Raw genomic sequence first — 18624 nt, 5'->3', positions numbered from 1 at the left:
TTTTACGACCACGTGCTCCCTTTACAAATTATGCACTCACCCCATACGAATAGCGACACAAAAACACATAAAAAAATTAACCTGAATAATCACGATTTCGCGTCCCCACTTCCAGCGCACCAATCAGCACGTCTTATTCCACACAAACCAACCACAAAACTGATTTGACAATCTTCATTCTCTCTTTCGCCAGCCGCTTTCTCGCTGTTTACGCTGTTTATCGCACTTTGTCCTCTCCGCTGGCAAGCTCGATGCGCAGTCTGTCAAGTTAGAAGGGAACGTTCTTTTATTACGGAACGCAGATGTTTGGGAGAGGGTGGGTCAATGACGATCCTTACATTTTTTAATATGTATTGAAAATTTGTTACAAAGGGTGGGGGAAGAAGGGTACAAAATCCAAATTTGTCATTGCGTTATAAAAAAACGTTCCCTTACTCTTTAGTTTTTTAATGTTTAAAATTCGAAATTTTGTAATTTTAAAATTCTCTAATTCTTAAATTTTAAAAATCTAAAATTCTAAAACATTAAAGTTCTAAAATTCTAAAAATCTAAAATTCTAAAACTTTAAAATTTGAAAATTTGAAGATTGGAAAATTCTGAAATTCTAAAATTCTAAATTTCTAAAATTCAAAAATTTTAATATTCTAAAATTCTTAAATACTAAAATTCTAAAAATTCTAAAATTCTAAAAATTCTAAAATTCTAAAATTCTAAAATTCTAAAATTCTAAAATTCTAAAATTCTAAAATTCTAAAATTCTAAAATTCTAAAATTTTAAAATTCTAAAATTCTAAAATTGTAAAATTGTAAAATTGTAAAATTGTAAAATTGTAAAATTGTAAAATTGTAAAATTGTAAAATTGTAAAATTGTAAAATTGTAAAATTTTAAAATTGTAAAATTGTAAAATTGTAAAATTGTAAAATTGTAAAATTGTTAAATTGTTAAATTGTAAAATTGTAAAATTGTAAAATTGTAAAATTGTAAAATTGTAAAATTGTAAAATTGTAAAATTGTAAAATTGTAAAATTGTAAAATTGTAAAATTGTAAAATTGTAAAATTGTAAAATTTTTAAATTCTAAAATTCTAAAATTCTAAAATTCTAAAATTTTAAAATTCTAAATTCTTAAATTCTTAAATTCTTAAATTCTTAAATTCTTAAATTCTGAAATTCTTAAATTCTTAAATTCTTAAATTCTTAAATTCTTAAATTCTTAAATTCTTAAATTCTTAAATTCTTAAATTCTTAAATTCTTAAATTCTTAAATTCTTAAATTCTTAAATTCTTAAATTCTTAAATTCTTAAATTCTTAAATTCTTAAATTCTTAAATTCTTAAATTCTTAAATTCTTAAATTCTTAAATTCTTAAATTCTTAAATTCTTAAATTCTTAAATTCTTAAATTCTTAAATTCTTAAATTCTAAAATTCTAAAATTCTAAAATTCTAAAATTTTAAAATTCTAAATTCTTAAATTCTTAAATTCTTAAATTCTTAAATTCTTAAATTCTTAAATTCTTAAATTCTTAAATTCTTAAATTCTTAAATTCTTAAATTCTTAAATTCTTAAATCTTAAATTCTTAAATTCTTAAATTCTTAAATTCTTAAATTCTTAAATTTTAAATTTTAAATTCTTAAATTCTTAAATTCTTAAATTCTTAAATTCTTAAATTCTTAAATTCTTAAATTCTTAAATTCTTAATTCTTAAATTCTTAAATTCTTAAATTCTTGAATTCTTAAATTCTTAAATTCTTAAATTCTTAAATTCTTAAATTCTTAAATTCTTAAATTCTTAAATTCTTAAATTCTTAAATTCTTAAATTCTTAAATTCTTAAATTCTTAAATTCTTAAATTCTTAAATTCTTAAATTCTTAATTTCTCAATTCTTAAATTCTTAAATTCTTAAATTCTTAAATTCTTAAATTCTTAAATTCTTAAATTCTTAAATTCTTAAATTCTTAAATTCTTAAATTCTTAAATTCTTAATTTCTCAATTCTTAAATTCTTAAATTCTTAAATTCTTAAATTCTTAAATTCTTAAATTCTTAAATTCTTAAATTCTTAAATTCTTAAATTCTTAAATTCTTAAATTCTTAAATTCTTAAATTCTTAAATTCTTAAATTCTTAAATTCTTAAATTCTTAAATTCTTAAATTCTTAAATTCTTAAATTCTTAAATTCTTAAATTCTTAAATTCTTAAATTCTTAAATTCTTAAATTCTTAAATTCTTAAATTCTTAAATTCTTAAATTCTTAAATTCTTAAATTCTTAAATTCTTAAATTCTTAAATTCTTAAATTCTTAAATTCTTAAATTCTTAAATTCTTAAATTCTTAAATTCTTAAATTCTTAAATTCTTAAATTCTTAAATTCTTAAATTCTTAAATTCTTAAATTCTTAAATTCTTAAATTCTTAAATTCTTAAATTCTTAAATTCTTAAATTCTTAAATTCTTAAATTCTTAAATTCTTAAATTCTTAAATTTTTAAATTCTAAAATTCCATAATTCTAAAATTCCAAAATTCTAAAACTCTAAAATTCTTAATTGCTAAAATTCTAAAATTCTAGAATTCTAAAATTCTTAAATTCAAAAATTAAAAAAATCTAAAATTCAAAAATTCAAAAATTAAAAAATTCAAAAATTCAAAAAATTCAAAAATTTAAAAATTCAAAAATTAAAATTCAAAAATTCAATTCAAAATTTAAAAATTCAAAAATTCTAAAATTTTTAATTCTGAAATTCTAAATTTCTAAAACTCTAAAATTTTAAATTGCTAAAATTCTAAAATTATAAAATTCTTAAATTCTAAACTTCTAAAAGTCAAAAAATTCTAGAATTATTTTTTTTAATTCCTAAATTCGTTAATTCTAAAATTTTAAAATTCTCAAATTCCTAAATTTTTTAATTAATAAATTCTTCAATTCTTAAACAAAAAAATATTCTTACATTTTTTATTCTTAAATTCTCAATATTTATATAATTTTTTTAGTGACACCGTTGTTGTCACTATCTTAATTCACAAAAAAAAAAAACGTTTTTGAGCATTTATAAGTTAAAATTTGAGAAAAATACAAATTTCGGATTCGATTTGAAATGAAATTTTGGCGAGGACTTAGGATAATCGAGTACGAACTGTGTTTAATTTTATCAAATCCCTAGATTTGGAATTTTAATATTTTAGCGTTTTAAAATTTCAGAATTAGCTAAAAATTGTGGTTTTTAAATTTCTATATTTTTGGACTTTAAAATTCTATTTTTTTTTTTTTGAAAGGTCGAATAAAAAATATCAAGTATTGTGCATATTTAAAGCCGTTTTGGATATAGGGTACTTAAAAAAAACTTAAAAAGGAAAAAAAACATGTTTATTGGACTTCAAAAAAACTGAATTGCTATAATTAGAGGAACAGCATCTAATTCCAGCATGCCTCTAATGTTGCCATATCAGCAGCGAGCGAGTGCTTAACCTGATTTCCCCTATTTAGGTTAAAATTAATTTGTTTTTGAATTTCCGAAAATTATTTATTTTTTTATTTTGAGTTTATGAATTTCAGAATTGTCAAAAATTTTAAAGCCAAAATTGTAAATGTTTTAAATATTTTTTATTTAATAAATTGGATAGATTTCAGATGTTTTGTTTTTTTTTTGCCACAAATAATGTGTTTTTTCTATATGGATATGTGTTGCGTTCCTTCCGAGCTCCGTACTAACCATCATTTTTGTCTCAGTTCCAAATAAATATGAGGATGTCATCGAATAATATAAACAGTACTTACTTCACTTACACAGGGGATGTGTCCATTAATAATTTATTGGTAGCTAGAAATCTAAAAAAACTTATCCAAGATAAACTTGCTGAGAGAATGCCACGACGCTGCATGCGCTCGCGCTTCCTGGCGCTGGTTTCAAATTGTAAAACGAAAGAAAAAAATAATAAACATCACTTCAATCATCAACGGTCACGTGAATCACGGCGTTCGGGTGAATCTTGAGTTCGAGCAGCGTCCGGCTGCCGTCCAGCGCGTGCAGATCGGTCTTGATGGCGGGACAGAAAAAGCGCACCGGTTTGCCCTTCTGGTCGGGGAAGCGGGCGCCCCACTTGGCCTGCAGCTTGGCCCGGGTGTGGTCCAGCGTGCGCGAACTGCGGAAGAACAGCCGCTCGGTGACGTCGCCGGTCATTTTGAGCATGATGCGGGTCTTCTCGGGCTGGGGGAGCGTGGCTTCGTCGTCGGAACTGAGAACTGGGGAGCTGGGGGTTTCCGTCGGGATGGTGGCCTGCTTGGAGGGGCTCTTGGAGGTTGGGGTGTCCGGTTCGGGGTCCGGCTCGCTGTCGCTGGAGGAAAGGATTTCCTGGAAATCTTCCTCGTCTTCGTCGTCCGGGACCCAAATTGTTTTGCTGGAGGAGGATTTTGACGTGCTGGCGCCGTTGTTGGTGCCACTGCCAGAGGCTTGCGATGTCGAGGGCCGCATCAGGGTGGGTTCCGCCAGGGAGACCTCTTTGCCGTGGGGCGATTTATTTTCGGTGAGGAACCGTTTCAGTGAAGCAAGGAACTTGGTCGGATCGAGGTCCGTCGGGAAGGTTTGCACCTCTTCTCCGGTGCGAGGGTCAATCATGCCGATGTACGGCTCGCTGGTCACTTTGTAGAATGTTTTGAACTTTGCTCCGTCGCTGGTTTTGTTTGACGTTTGCCAGAAAATAAGATGTCTGTTAAGGAAATCTTTCAGCCTTGCATCGGACCACAAATCCCGGTTCAGTGTCTGGCAGCTGAAGTTCAGATCGTCCTGTAGATTGACCAGAATCCATTTGTCGACTGTTTTGCCATGTCGCTGGGCTAAATCGAAACTCCCCGAGAAGAGAATCTCAAACGGTGGCATAAATAGGGCTTCTAGTCGAGTGACCTTCTTGGACGATGGTCCCTGACCTTGCATCAACAACTGCTCCTGAAGCTTCCCCTCCAGCTCGAAGTTTCTAAAAGGTACCTCCGTGATTGTGGCACCCCTTCGCTTCCGACCACGAGTCAGCTCGACCGGTGGCAACAAAACTTCCGTCTTTCTAGGAATTGGAGCCCTCACGTTGTCCTCCTCATCATCGTTGATTACCACGGCCGGTTCTGGGTTCAAAATGCCCTCCGGATTCTCGAAGAACGCATTGATGGCCCCCTCAACGTTGCCGTTGTACGCCGTCAGCAAAGTGGCCGCCTGTTCCGGCTTCAATCCGGTCACTTCCACCAGGGCTTTCACGTTCTCCTCTGACGACGACATCTGCACAAACACAGAATGCTGTTAATAAATCAACCTCCTCCAACCAAAACGTCCAAACTTACGTTCCGACGGCAAACGACCAGCAGCAGTGGCCACCACCGACTTTTTTTGTCTGATGCCTTTTTCCCCGAGCGCCGTCGAAATCAAACGCAGCAGCAGCAGCAGCACAAAATGGCAACTCAACTCGATTTCGCTCACTTTTCGCACTGTTTTCAACCACGCCCTGCTTCGGAACCGGTTAGTGTGGCCACCGACGCGGCACTCGCACCTGCTTCCGGCCAATTTACGGCAAAATTTGAAACGTTTTCCGCCAGCCACCAGAAATTGCACCCGATCAAAATAATGCACAAAACTCTTGTGAAGCGATTTTGACGTTTGTGTGGTGGGACTGAGAAATTCACCTCCGACGTGATGCGGCTGATAGATTCGTGCGCATGTATTGGTGAAAGCCAATGTGGTGAGTTTATGGAGAGCGCGCGCGCGCGGGAAATTGCAGCGTGGTGGTTGAGCGTGGCCGCGGGTTTTGGACTGAACACGTGGGAGCAAATCATTTAACTTTTAGGAATTAAATTTTATTATGTTTCTTTTGAATTTTACTTGTGTTTAAAATTTTATAGAGGAAATTCACATATTTTCAGCAGTTTCAGGATTTGGTCCTAATTCCGTCCTATTTTCCAATTTCTAATATTTTGACTCCTTTGGCCGAACATTCAAGAGAAATTCTGTTGCTTACTTATCCCATTAATTTCACATTAATCAATTAATTTATTTATTTAATTCAAAAGTCAGTTTTTTCCGAGTGGTAGAACAAAACGTTTCCTTGGGGCTTTTCTTCACCCTCTCTGGTTTGTTGAATAATTGAATTATTGAATTATAGAGTTATTGGATTATTAAATAATTAGGTATTAAATCGTTGAGTTTTTTTTTATTTCAGATCACTGATTTTTTGAATTTTGGAATTATTTTTTTAAATTTTTTAAATTGTTCTTTTTGAATATTTCTGTTTTTTGAATTTAACTCTTTAGCTTTTAAATCTTGAATTATATCTTTTTAATTATTTTTTTAAATGTTTGTTTTTTAAATTTTCTTAGCTAAACAAAAATATTTTTGATTCTCTAATTTTCATAATTATTTTTTTTTAATTTTAAGTAGTTTTAGTCGGAAGCATTCAGAAAAGATTTGCATAACATAATTATTGCATATAATGTAATTATTGTAAAAACATATCTTGAGTTTTTTTAAAGGTCCAATAAACCAAATTTCCAGTTTTTGTTTTTTGGGTGTTTTTGAAATTGCCTTGAGTCAGGGGTATTACAAAACACCCAAACAGCAAAAACTGAAAATTTGGTTTATTGGACCGCGTAGATCGATCGAACCGCGCACAGGGCTAACAATTCATAGTTGTTGGTTTGAGCATTATGAATTATATAATTAATAAATTAATATAAAATAAATATTGGATTATTAAATTATTGAATTCTTGAATTATTGATTTTATTGAATCATTAAATCACTCATTATTCAATTATTTTACTTATTATTTTGAATTTGTAAATTTCTATTTTTTTTTAATTCTTTAATTTCAAATTTTAAAGCTTTGTAATTCTATTTTTCATATATTAAAACTTTTGTTTGTTTTTTAGTTTTGAATTTTATTATTTAAAAAAATATTTTTAAATTCCTTATTTTTTGAATTATTTAGTTAATAAACTTGACGCAAAGCAAACCCTAAGTGTTGTTATGGAATTCCATTTTAGAAGTTTAACTTTTCAAAGCAATTTTAGTCTATAGGTCACTCCATGTTTTAAAAACATTTTCATTCTTTCAAAACCTGCTCTTTTTATCTTCCCACAGCTCGAACCCTACCTCACCTCGGTAGCCCTGTACGACGCCAAAGCGAACCGGAAGCTCACCGAGAGTTTCTACTTCGACCTGAACAAGGAGCACGTACGGGACATGCTGACCGCGAGCTGTGACTCCGCCAAGCCACAGTGCACCTCACCCAAACCGACGACCAAAGCTCACGGCCAGCAAAACGGAAATGGTACGCTGGCCCGACACGGCAAGACCCGCTGCGACGGTGCCGAGTTGTGTCCGGAGCTGAGCCGGGAGTGGCTGGCGAAAGCTAGGAATGCGATATTCAGCGTCACGACTCCACATTCGGACATTTTCGTGGTGGTGAAGATCGATAAGATTCTGCAGGGGGCGATCAATCCGGCGGCGGAACCGTACTTGAAGGCAACGAAGGACGTTAAGATACTGACGAAGCTGCAGAAGACGGTTCGACAGTACGCGGCAAAGTGTGGCCATTACCGGATGCCGTTCGCGTGGGCTGCCAGGCCTCTGTTTCGGCTGTACAGCCACGATCTGGACACGTCGTTTGACTTTCCGGCGATTTATCGGCAGGAGGGAGCGCGGTTGAAGGACGAGGAGTTGCTGAAGCTGCTGGCGGAGTACAGAAAACCGGACAAGTTTAGCAAGCTGACCGTGCTGCCTGGATCGCTGAAGATCTACATCGAGGCGTTGAACGAACTTCCACCAAGTAAGTATTGTTTGTGGAAAATTGTTTAACTTTGTGATTAACCCTCAATATCTCCCCTACAAGATTGTCTAACAACCACCCTGGCCCCGTTGAAACCGTTCCCATCGCCTCCGACCGCCCCGGGTCCCACCCTGGAGATGAGCGAGTTCCTTAGCACCTCCGAGCAGCATCTGCATCCGTACGCTACCTTCGTTCACCACATGTACGTTTACCCGTTGCACTTGAACTACGACAGCCAGAAGATCTTCTCCCGAGCTCGTAACATTGCCGTAATTGTAGAACTGCGCGACTCGGACACGGCCGACGCCAAATCCGTTGAGGTTAGTTCCAGCTTGTTGGATAAAGTCGTTCAAACATTCATAAACTCGCTCAATTTACAGTGCATCTACGGCCGCCCGGGCCAGGAAACGCTAGTGTCCCAGCAGTCCTGTCCGGTGCTGCACCACAGCACCGCCCCCACCTGGTACGAGGAGATCAAGCTGCGACTGCCGCTGCGCATCACGGCCCAGCACCATCTGCTCTTTTCGTTCTTTCACGTGTCGTGTAACATTGCCAAAAAGAAGGACCTGGCGTCGGGGACCAGCGCCGAGACGCCCGTCGGGTACGCCTGGCTGCCGCTGCTCGCCAAAGGAAAGATGAACATCGAGGAGCAGTGCCTAGCGGTGGCGGCATCGCTGCCGGTGGGCTATCTGTCGATACAGCCGCTGGGACTGGGCAAGGGGGTAAGTTTGGTTGAAATTGAGAGTTTTACAACGTGCATGACCTGTATGAATAGTTCAGTGGCGTACGACGGGGTTTGAAACATCAGGCCGCAATTTTGTATGAGTTTGACGTTTGCTGAGGGAGCAGAATAGTGAGGTTAAAACTCTTTGTAACCTGACTTTGCCTTTTCTCTTTCATGAAAAAAAAAATCAAACAAATTTAAACATATATCTCCACTTAACTTATAACAAACGACTACATTTATTCACGAACAACGAATGAATCAACTACATTACATTACATAACTTTATTATGACAGATCAATAACTACAGAGAGAATTCGCTAATTCAAATGGAACTGCATTTGAATCAGCGAATCCGATCTTGCTAATTGCAACGACTGACAGCTGTCAAAATTATTAAAACACGTGCTTTGAAATCGTCGAACAATGAGATGGAAAGAACAAGACTTTCTTGCTGACTTTTACACAGTAATGCCGTCCACAACGACTACAGAAGATAGTTCATCCTTGCCCCGGTACGCCACCGGATCAAACCTAACCCGACTAACATTCCGTCCCATACTAACAACATGGTAGCAAACCTAACCTCGTATGTGTCTCTCTCTGTTCTGTCTCCAAACCTTCCCCGCGAAACCGGCCACACGCTACAAAACTTCCCTCCCTCCAGCAGAACTCCGGGCCGGACATTCAGTGGATCGACAACCAGCGACCGATCTTCACGGTCGGCTTCCGGCTCGACTCCACGGTCATCACGACCGATCAGCACCTGCACAATCTGTTTGTGCACGCGGAACGGTTGCTCGAGCAGCCCAAAACCGCCGCCCAGCCGGCCGAGTCGGAAACGTGCAAAATTCTAAAAGCTGCCCACGCGATTCACATCAGCTCGTTGATATCGTTTCTGCCGACCATTCTGAATCAGCTCTTTACGCTGCTGGTCGCGACGAGCAGTGAGGAAATTGGGCTGAACATCATACGGTTACTCGTGAACGTGTTTCACATGCTGGCTGAGGAAGCGAAGCGGAAGGAGTTGCTCACTTCTTACGTGCGTTATGTTTTTCGTATTGAGGGATTTCCCGTGAACGGATGTTCGCCGACCTCGCAGCAGGTCGCTACAGTTCACGGAGAGCTGTGTCGTCATTTGCCAACGCTGCTGCATCCGAACAATACCGATTTCTTGCTGGTGAACAAGTTTATGAAGTTTTCCGGGATATTCTTTGACATCATCATCAAGAGCATGGGACAGTTCTTGCTGTCTACCGGACGGATCAAGATGCAGCGTAATGAGCGGTTTCCCAAAGAGTACTCGACACGCATTGAGTCGCTCTTCCACGTGTTGATACCTTACCTCAACTCGCGGCACAAGGATCTCCCGATGGAGACGGAACAGCTGAACCAAAGCTTGGCCGTGTTTGTGAAACGCTGTCTCTCCTTCATGGACCGGGGCTTCGTGTTTCGGTTGATGCGCATCTACATGGACCGGTGGGGACCGGGAGATTCCCGCATCCTTCAGGAGTACAAGTTTGCGTTTATTCGGGAAATCTGCTCCCACGAACACTACATTCCACTGAACTTGCCATTCCTGTTGAGTCCGAACAATCGACCGCCGGACTTGCTGCAGCAGTTTTGTCTGTCGGAAGATTTCTGTAGACAGCACTTCCTGGCGGGATTGCTGCTGCAGGACGTCAAGAGTTCCCTCAATGAAATTAGTCACATTAGGAAGCTTGGGCTGACGATCCTGAAGGACTTGCTAGCGAAGCACGATTTGGACGATCGCTACCAGAACAAAGGTCAACTCAGCCGAATAGCGCTGCTGTACGTTCCCTGGTTGGGAATCGTCCTGGAGAACATCAACCGCATCTCGGACGGTCTGGAGAAGAAGAAGCACGACTCCGTCGGCACAAACCGAATCTCCTGCAGCAGTAGTTACGTGTTCGCCCGGGAATCAACAACGACGGTCATCCCGTCCACGGTCACATCCCAAACAAGCACCCCAAAGTCGCGCAGCAATCGAGTTACGCTCCATCTGGACTACCCCAGCCCGATCCGATCCTCCCTTCACCTCAAAGACACCAGCTTCCTGTCCGCGATCGCCGGTCAAACATCGCTTTCCAACGGTCACTCGACCACATCGCTCAACTCCGACTGCTCGACGCTGTCCCACGACGGGACGGTGGTAATACGGCACAGCGAAACGAACGGCACTTCCGGTGGCCGACCTAGTCACGCTCGCTCGATCAGCGTAACGCAACCGACGATGATCCAACGCACAGACAAGTTCACCCCGGCCGAGACCAAAGACATGCTGATCAGCTTTCTGTTTGTGGTGAAGCACCTGTCGCCGGACCACATGCTCGCCTGGTGGCACAACTGTACCGAGAGCGAAACGGTGCAGTTCTTCACGGTGCTGGATTTGAGCCTGCTGTACTTCCGGTACGTCGGCAAGAAGAACATTCAGGTGCAGGGCGAGATTGGGAACGACGCAAAGTCCAGCAAATCAGCGAAGGCAAGTACGCTACCGGCGAGGATGATGCCACCGAACAGTGAGTCAGCAAACTCGTTCGATTCTGGTACGCTGAATCATCCCCAGACTCGAGAGAATTTAGTGGAGGAAACAGTGCGGCTGCATCGAGCGCTGTGCGAGTCGAATCTCGCGACGGAAATCGGCTTGACCATTTTGGACTGCTTGGGTCTCTACTCGATCCAGTTCCGGGATTCGATGCAGGACAGTTCGGTGCTACCGAAGGTAGCTCGCGTCTACCTGCGATTCTTACAACTCGGTCAATCGGAGTCCCTCTCCAAGCACGTGTTTGCCGCTCTCCGTGCGTTCATCAACAACTTTTCGCACGCCCTGTTCAAGGGCAACGCCATCCTTTGCGGCCAGCTGGTCTACGAACTGCTCAAGTGCTGTGATAGCCGATTGTCTAGTCTGCGGCAGGAGGCCTGCGCCGTGCTGTACCTCCTCATGCGCTCCAACTTTGAGTTCAGCGGCCGAAAGGGCCTCACCCGCGTTCATCTCCAGGTCATCATCTCCGTGTCCCAAATGATCGGTAACGTCATCGGCCTGAACAACGCCCGCTTCCAGGAGTCGCTCTCGATCATCAACAGTTACGCTACAAGCGACAAGGCGATGAAAGGCAGCGGCTTCCCGATGGAGGTCAAAGACCTCACGCGGCGCGTTCGCACCGTACTCATGGCCACCGCCCAAATGCAAGCTCACCACATGGATCCGGAACGCCTCCTAGAACTTCAGCACTCCCTAGCAAACTCGTACGCCTCCACCCCGGAACTCCGCCACACGTGGCTGGTAACGATGGCCCGAAACCACGAACAAAACGGAAACATTTCGGAAGCTGCCTGCTGCTACCTCCACATCGCAGCCCTAATCTCCGAGTACCTGCGGCTCAAAGGTTGCTGCTCGGTGGCGTACGGCGCGGAGTCGTTTTCCAAGATATCGCGCAACATCCCGCGGGACGAGCGTGGTCTCAAGCTGGACAGTGGGGCGCAGGACTCGCAGTACACGGAGCAGTTGCTGCTGGATCAGCTGAAGGAGTGTGCCGCGTACTTGGACCAGGCCGAGCGGCTCGAGTGTTTGGGCGAGCTGTACCGGTTGATTGTGCCGATACTGGAAGCGCGACGGGACTATCCGGGATTGGCGCAGTGTTATCAGCATTTGACACAGGCGTACAACCGGGTGATCGAGTTCAACAAGACGGGCAAGCGGCTACTGGGGCGGTTCTTCCGGGTTATCTACTATGGGCAGGTGAGTTTAATTATTTAATTATTTAATTATTTAATTATTTAATTATTTAATTATTTAATTATTTAATTATTTAATTATTTAATTATTTAATTATTTAATTATTTAATTATTTAATTATTTAATTATTTAATTATTTAATTATTTAATTATTTAATTATTTAATTATTTAATTATTTAATTATTTAATTATTTAATTATTTAATTATTTAATTATTTAATTATTTAATTATTTAATTATTTAATTATTTAATTATTTAATTATTTAATTATTTAATTATTTAATTATTTATTTATTTAACTATTTAATTATTTAATTACTTAATTATTTAATTATTTAATTATTTAATTATTTAATTATTTAATTATTTAATTATTTAATTATTTAATTATTTAATTATTTAATTATTTAATTATTTAATTATTTAATTATTTAATTATTTAATTATTTAATTATTTAATTATTTAATTATTTAATTATTTATTTATTTAATTATTTAATTATTTAATTATTTAATTATTTAATTATTTAATTATTTAATTATTTAATTATTTATTTATTTAATTATTTAATTATTTAATTATTTAATTATTTAATTATTTAATTATTTAATTATTTAATTATTTAATTATTTAATTATTTAATTATTTAATTATTTAATTATTTAATTATTTAATTATTTAATTATTTAATTATTTAATTATTTAATTATTTAATTATTTAATTATTTAATTATTTAATTATTTAATTATTTAATTATTTAATTATTTAATTATTTAATTATTTAATTATTTAATTATTTAATTTTTTAATTTTTTAATGTTTTAATTATTTAATTATTTAATTATTTAATTATTTAATTATTTAATTATTTAATTATTTAATTATTTAATTATTTAATTTTTTAATGTTTTAATTATTTAATTGTAATACTTTTAAAATTTTCAACCCGTAGGCTTACTTCGAGGACGAAAACGGCGTCGAGTACGTGTACAAGGAGCCGAAGGTGACCTCGCTGAGCGAGATCTCCGAGCGGCTGGCCAAGCAGTACCGGGACAAGTTCGGCAGCGATCACGTCAGGATGATTATGGACTCCTCGCCGGTACGGTTGTCGTGATCTTTGCATAATTTGAAGAAGTTTACTAAGAGTTGGGGTTATTTTGCAGGTCGACGCTTCAACTCTCGACCCCAAGCTGGCCTACATCCAGGTGACGCACGTGACGCCGTACTTTTGCAAGGACGAGCTGGAGATCCGGCAGACTGAGTTCGAGCAGAACCACGACGTGGACACGTTCATGTTCGAGACGCCGTTCACGCCGAATGGGGGTGCGCGCGGCTCGGTCGAGGAACAGTGGAAGCGGCGGACGGTGTTGACCAGTGAGTGTTTTGGAGGACTTGCTTTTGGGGAATCTTGACTTACAGTTTTTTTTTTGTTTTCAAATTCCAGCTCAATACAGCTTCCCGTACGTGCTGAAGCGCATACCGGTCAAGGACCGGCAGTCGTTCGAGCTGAGTCCGATCGACGTCGCGATCGACGAGATGCAGGCCAAGATGGGCGAACTGGAGGAAGTGGTTCTGGGCCCGATCGACGCCAAGAAGCTGCAGCTTAGGCTGCAAGGTTGCGTGGCCGTTACGGTCAACGCGGGACCGCTGGCGTACGCTTCGGCATTTCTAGATCCGAAAAATGGCTCCAAATACCCCGCCGACAAGGTTGAGGATTTGAAAGATGTGTTCCGGTAAGGGTTCGCTGAGATATCTATGGAAAAGTTTATTAAAATTAGTTTTGTTTTCCTTTCTAGTGACTTTGTGCGCATTTGCTACACCGCGCTGCAGATTAACGCGAACGTCATCTGCTCGGACCAGCGCGAGTACCACAACGCGCTGCACGAGAACTACGAGGCCCTGTGCTCGGCGCTCAGCGATCTGCTGGGCGAGTTTGTGTACCCGCTGGACGACAGCAACAACAACGCTCACCGCCATAGTCTTGCCTTGTTCTCCGCCATCAGTGGCGCGCCGAACAACTCCAGCACCGCTTAGGGAGTGGGGGCTCAGGAATTTAGGCAAAACGACGCACAACTAGCTAGAATTTGGGGAAATTTACACACAACATAGCAAAGTTTTCAAGATAAAAAAAAACTCCATCAAAGATGTTAGAAAGAAAAAATACGGCTTCCAAATCGTTTGCACACAATCTTCTCACTTGGTTTCTTACTCGCGTGGCTTCCTCAAAGCCTCACTTTGTATTTATACTCTGTACGATATCTTAACCTATCGCAATTGAGATGAGTGTTCTTGTTACTGCGCAAAACGCACATTTTCTAAGTGTTGAATCGTGAGTAGGAAAAAACCTAACGCAAAATTGTAACTTTAATCGATTGTAGATTGAGAGAGTAAAAAATCATTAGATCAAAAATAAAAATCATACTTCAAGCGGAATTTTTGAGCTTGGTTTGGTCGCCAACGCGATCGAACCTCGCAGGAGAAAATTTCTCAAATTGGAACTTACCTCGCATAACTTAGTTTCAGTTTTACCCGGTCCTGGCGGGCACCAAAGCCCACATGGACGTGTTGAACGTGTGTGTAATTTTTCCGCTCTGGAGCAAGCTTTTATCTTTTCCTCTGTTTTTTCGCAGAAATTTTTTCTGCTTTTCATGTTTTTACTCACAATTTATAAAACGAGCATTGTTTTTGAGTGTTTTTATTGGGCTGAATGTTTGTTGAGCACGTCTACACTGACGTTCTACGCATAATTGTCCCATGTCAGTTTTGGACGATTTTGACTTCATGACATTTTTAAGTTAAGTTTGATGTTTACTTGAAGAAAAACACATAAAATCTGGTACCGTAAACTGGGGTCAATCGGGACACATGGGGCGAATTGGGACAGCAGTTTTAACCATGTTGGAGCACAATATTTTGATTTTTCTGGTTGGTTTCGGATAGAACAGACTCAGACCAACAAAATGTGTACATCCATTTCCAAATTTAAAAGCTTTAAGTGCTCTAAAAATGGCTGTCCCTATTCAGACTGTAGTCCCGATTCGCCCCAGATTACGGTACCGTAAACCGAGGTGACTTTGATAGGATTTTGATTTGTTTTTAGAATATTTTCCGACAGGTAAGGTTTTTCTCAAGATTATTATTTTTAAAACATGTACTGGGGTAGACCACACAAAGTTCATGCACTATTTCGGAAAAAAAGTTTTTTTCAATAATGTTTAGAAAAATGTTTAGAAATTCTTAGTTTTAATTCCAGGGTGACTTTGATAGTCATAGTTTTTCTTGTTAAAATCATATTTAAGATGTTCAAACTTTATTTGTACGCTAAATGTACCATCACTAAAGTAGCTGATATAGTTTTTAAGAAAAACAATCAATGTTTATATTTAGTTAATAAAGTGTATAAGCTTTTTAGCAAAAAAACATATACATTTTAGGTAAAATAGTTAAAAAGTCGGAATTTTGACTGAAATTTGTTAAAACTAGTTTTGTTTGTAAAATTATCGATTTATATTGCATTTTATACTTGATTCGAAGCACGAATCACAAGTTTTCACATTTTACATGAAATTTGTTCAACTGAAATTGCCTTCTAATTTGGAGATTTTTTTTAATTGTATTTTAAAAACACATATTATTTATTTTTTACAAACTTTTTTAACCTTCTCCTAGTGGAAAATTGTCCAAAGAATCCGAAAATGCATTCCGTTTTCAGATTAAAAATCATGTTCATTGAGAAAATCAAGACACTTTGAGAAGTTTAAAATAATAGCTTTCATCAACATTTTCTTAATTATAGTTAACTAACTGTTTAAACTTGTCAAAAATTTATGAAAAGTTCTTCTTGAGGTACTTTGAACACTTCTCTACCACAGTCAGTGTGTTTCTAGATCATTCCTTACGTATTTTAATTGTACTCTTCATTTTGCGAAAAAATTGCAAACCTATCAATGTCATCCCGGCTATCAAAGTCACCCCGTTTTGCGGTACTTTGTTCGGAAACTCATTAAAAACAACACCACGTCTGTTTGTCCCATCGAAAGGATTTTTCAAATCGATTTGGTGTCTTTGGCAAAGTCAAAGCTAACAAAAAATAACTACAAGCCATAGTTTCAATATTTTAATGAAAATATGTTGTAATGTGCACGCCACTCAAGTTGGCAATACACCAATCCACAAAAAATTGGGAAAAAGTCGGCAATTTTAGATTTTATGACAAAAAGTCTGAAATCCAAGCGTTTAGGAATTAAGTTTTTACCCGACTCAATAACTCAATGGTTAAGCACAGACAGATTATTTAGGGTTCCTTTCACTAAAGGAGGTATAAGACTATGACAAACAAACTCGAACATTTTCGTGCTTGACATTTTGTCAAACTCGCACACTTGTTTGCGGCCATATATGCAGACTGACGTTTCTGGCAAACAAACAAAGCAGGCAAACTGCCAAAAAGTGCGAGTTCATTTGTCATTGTCTAATACCTGCTTAACTTAACTTTTCAAAAATATGAAAAATTGTTTGATTTTTTTTCTTTTTCACCTTTCAACTTCTTGAAATTTAATAAATTTTTAAAGCTTTTGATTATATGCTTTTATTTTTTTAGTTTATTTTAAATTTGTTGTCATGTTTCTATTTTTCATTTAACTTTTAAATGTTTTGATTTTTTTATTTATGATTTTTGTTTGATGATTCATATTAGCAATACTTAAAGTTTCTAATTCACAGGAAAAACTTGGGAATTCGATAATCGCCACCCTGACATACAATCAAAAGATTACAAATACATCTAGAGTTTTTTTTAAATTGTCCTATAAGCTAGTGTGTTTCATATGGTTATAGGACCTTTTAAATTAAAACTCTAGATATGTTCTAGAGAAAAAAATACTGTTGGTCTGAAAAACTTTTTGCCGTCATGTACATACAAAAATTAACCATTTTTAAAAGGGTTTAATCATGTAAAAAACACAGTTCCGGCGATTTTTTTTGTGATCTGTTCTAGAGGCTCAACAAGATGTTTGGCAGTGATGCCATTCTTCTGGAAACATTATTTTGTGAAAACACTGAAAAAACGTCCGACAAAAAATGACAAATTGAATTTTTAGTCGAATCACAATATAAACAATTTGTGAGGGACGTTTTTGCAAGTGAATGCAAATTTTTTGAAGATAAGATATTTTTCTGAGCTCAGAAAAAATATTTTTCAATATACAGCTGCTACAATTTCACGTATATTGTGTATGGACAAACTATAGAACTATAGACAAACGAACTGATTTTTCTTCGAAAAGTTTATTTGATCTTTAACAAGAACATAAAAGTTTAAGAAAACTTTATTTCAGCCTTGAAGAGCTCTTCCATTGTGGTTTAAATTTGAAAAGTCTCAGTCTAAATTTTATCAAAGAAACAAAAAGCTCTTGCTAACCTCCTAAAATGGTCCATTTTACACTTAAGGCTGCTTTAACTTCAGGATACAATAGCTTTCAACTCGAATTTTCTCAAGGACTCTTGAAATATACTTCAAAAGTGTTTTAAAACGTTGTTACTTGGGTAAAGATACCAAATCGATTTATAAGTCCATAAAGACAGTACTGACAAATTTTCAGCCAAACAAAACACAATTAAAAACTCAATTTGGAAAAAAAAAGTTCTTTGTAGAACTGCTCAAAACATAAAAATAACAGATTAAAAGGTGACATTGATGAAATCAACAAATTAGTTAATCAAAAATAACAAAAATCATCGAAGACTGCAAACATAAACCGAACTCAAATTAACTAACATCACAAAACTTTACAACTTTTATAAGGGCACTGTTTTATTGGATAACTCCAAACTATAACACCGAATTGAATCTCAACCAACAACTCGTTCAAATTACAAACTAAAGAGAATACCAAGATCTTCTACCACTCGAAACAGTAGAGAAAAAAGTCTTAACTTTGTTATAATTTCTTAAATTTTCGAAAAACATCACAATTTACTAGTCAATAAAACTTGGGTGTAAATTTATGTTTGCCAAACGCTACCGCTGTACATCGCTTCTCTTCTTTCCTCTTCTCAGACACTAGTGTATATTAGGAATTGTATAATTGGTAATTTAAAACGCGCTAAGATTGTTGTTTAGTTATCGCAATGTGCATCCAGAATGACTGTATTATATTGTTATATCCAACACTGTGTAATGGTTATGTTTCAATGTTTTCAAAGAAAAGTAAAACTGCTAATGATTTTAAAATTCGTTCGTCACTATACAAGCTCAAGCTTATCGAATCTATGCATACGCTGGTACAGTTAGTGGTGTTATAACAACATATAAATTATTAGGGTAACACACCTC

At 37.0% G+C, this 18624-nt stretch overlaps 2 protein-coding genes across 5 annotated transcripts in view; one reads left to right on the top strand and one right to left on the bottom strand.

The window, feature by feature from the left end:
• Positions 1-14342, top strand: part of LOC6033224 (dedicator of cytokinesis protein 9) — a 136303-nt gene extending 121961 nt beyond the window's left edge. For 3 of the 4 annotated variants that reach the window (XM_038255032.1, XM_038255031.1, XM_038255029.1), the window contains exons 5-12: positions 7117-7804; positions 7868-8124; positions 8185-8526; positions 9197-12289; positions 13243-13389; positions 13454-13664; positions 13735-14023; positions 14087-14342. In XM_038255032.1, coding sequence (XP_038110960.1) covers positions 7117-7804; positions 7868-8124; positions 8185-8526; positions 9197-12289; positions 13243-13389; positions 13454-13664; positions 13735-14023; positions 14087-14324 — 5265 coding nt within the window. In that variant the 3' untranslated portion in view covers positions 14325-14342. The remainder of the gene's footprint in view (positions 1-7116; positions 7805-7867; positions 8125-8184; positions 8527-9196; positions 12290-13242; positions 13390-13453; positions 13665-13734; positions 14024-14086) is intronic. The other variant, XM_038255030.1, reaches the window with a different exon arrangement.
• LOC119767160 (UBX domain-containing protein 7) lies at positions 3773-5649 on the bottom strand. Its single transcript, XM_038255034.1, has 2 exons — positions 5325-5649; positions 3773-5262 (listed from the first exon to the last, which is right to left on the bottom strand). Exon 2 carries the CDS (start codon positions 5260-5262, stop codon positions 3946-3948), a length of 1317 nt encoding a protein of 438 aa, XP_038110962.1. The 5' UTR covers positions 5325-5649; the 3' UTR covers positions 3773-3945.
• Positions 14343-18624: the final 4282 nt, after the last annotated feature.

This window comes from Culex quinquefasciatus, chromosome 2 (genome assembly GCF_015732765.1).
Source record: "Culex quinquefasciatus strain JHB chromosome 2, VPISU_Cqui_1.0_pri_paternal, whole genome shotgun sequence".
NCBI classification, from domain to species: Eukaryota; Metazoa; Arthropoda; class Insecta; order Diptera; family Culicidae; genus Culex; species Culex quinquefasciatus.
The sequence above is the reverse complement of the archived record's forward strand: the minus strand, read 5'-3'. Positions and strand labels throughout refer to the sequence as shown.

Excerpts from the sequence above, each read along its gene's own strand:
- LOC119767160 (XM_038255034.1), bottom strand. The coding sequence starts at position 5,262 with ATGTCGTCGTCAGAGGAGAACGTGAAAGCCCTGGTGGAAGTGACCGGA.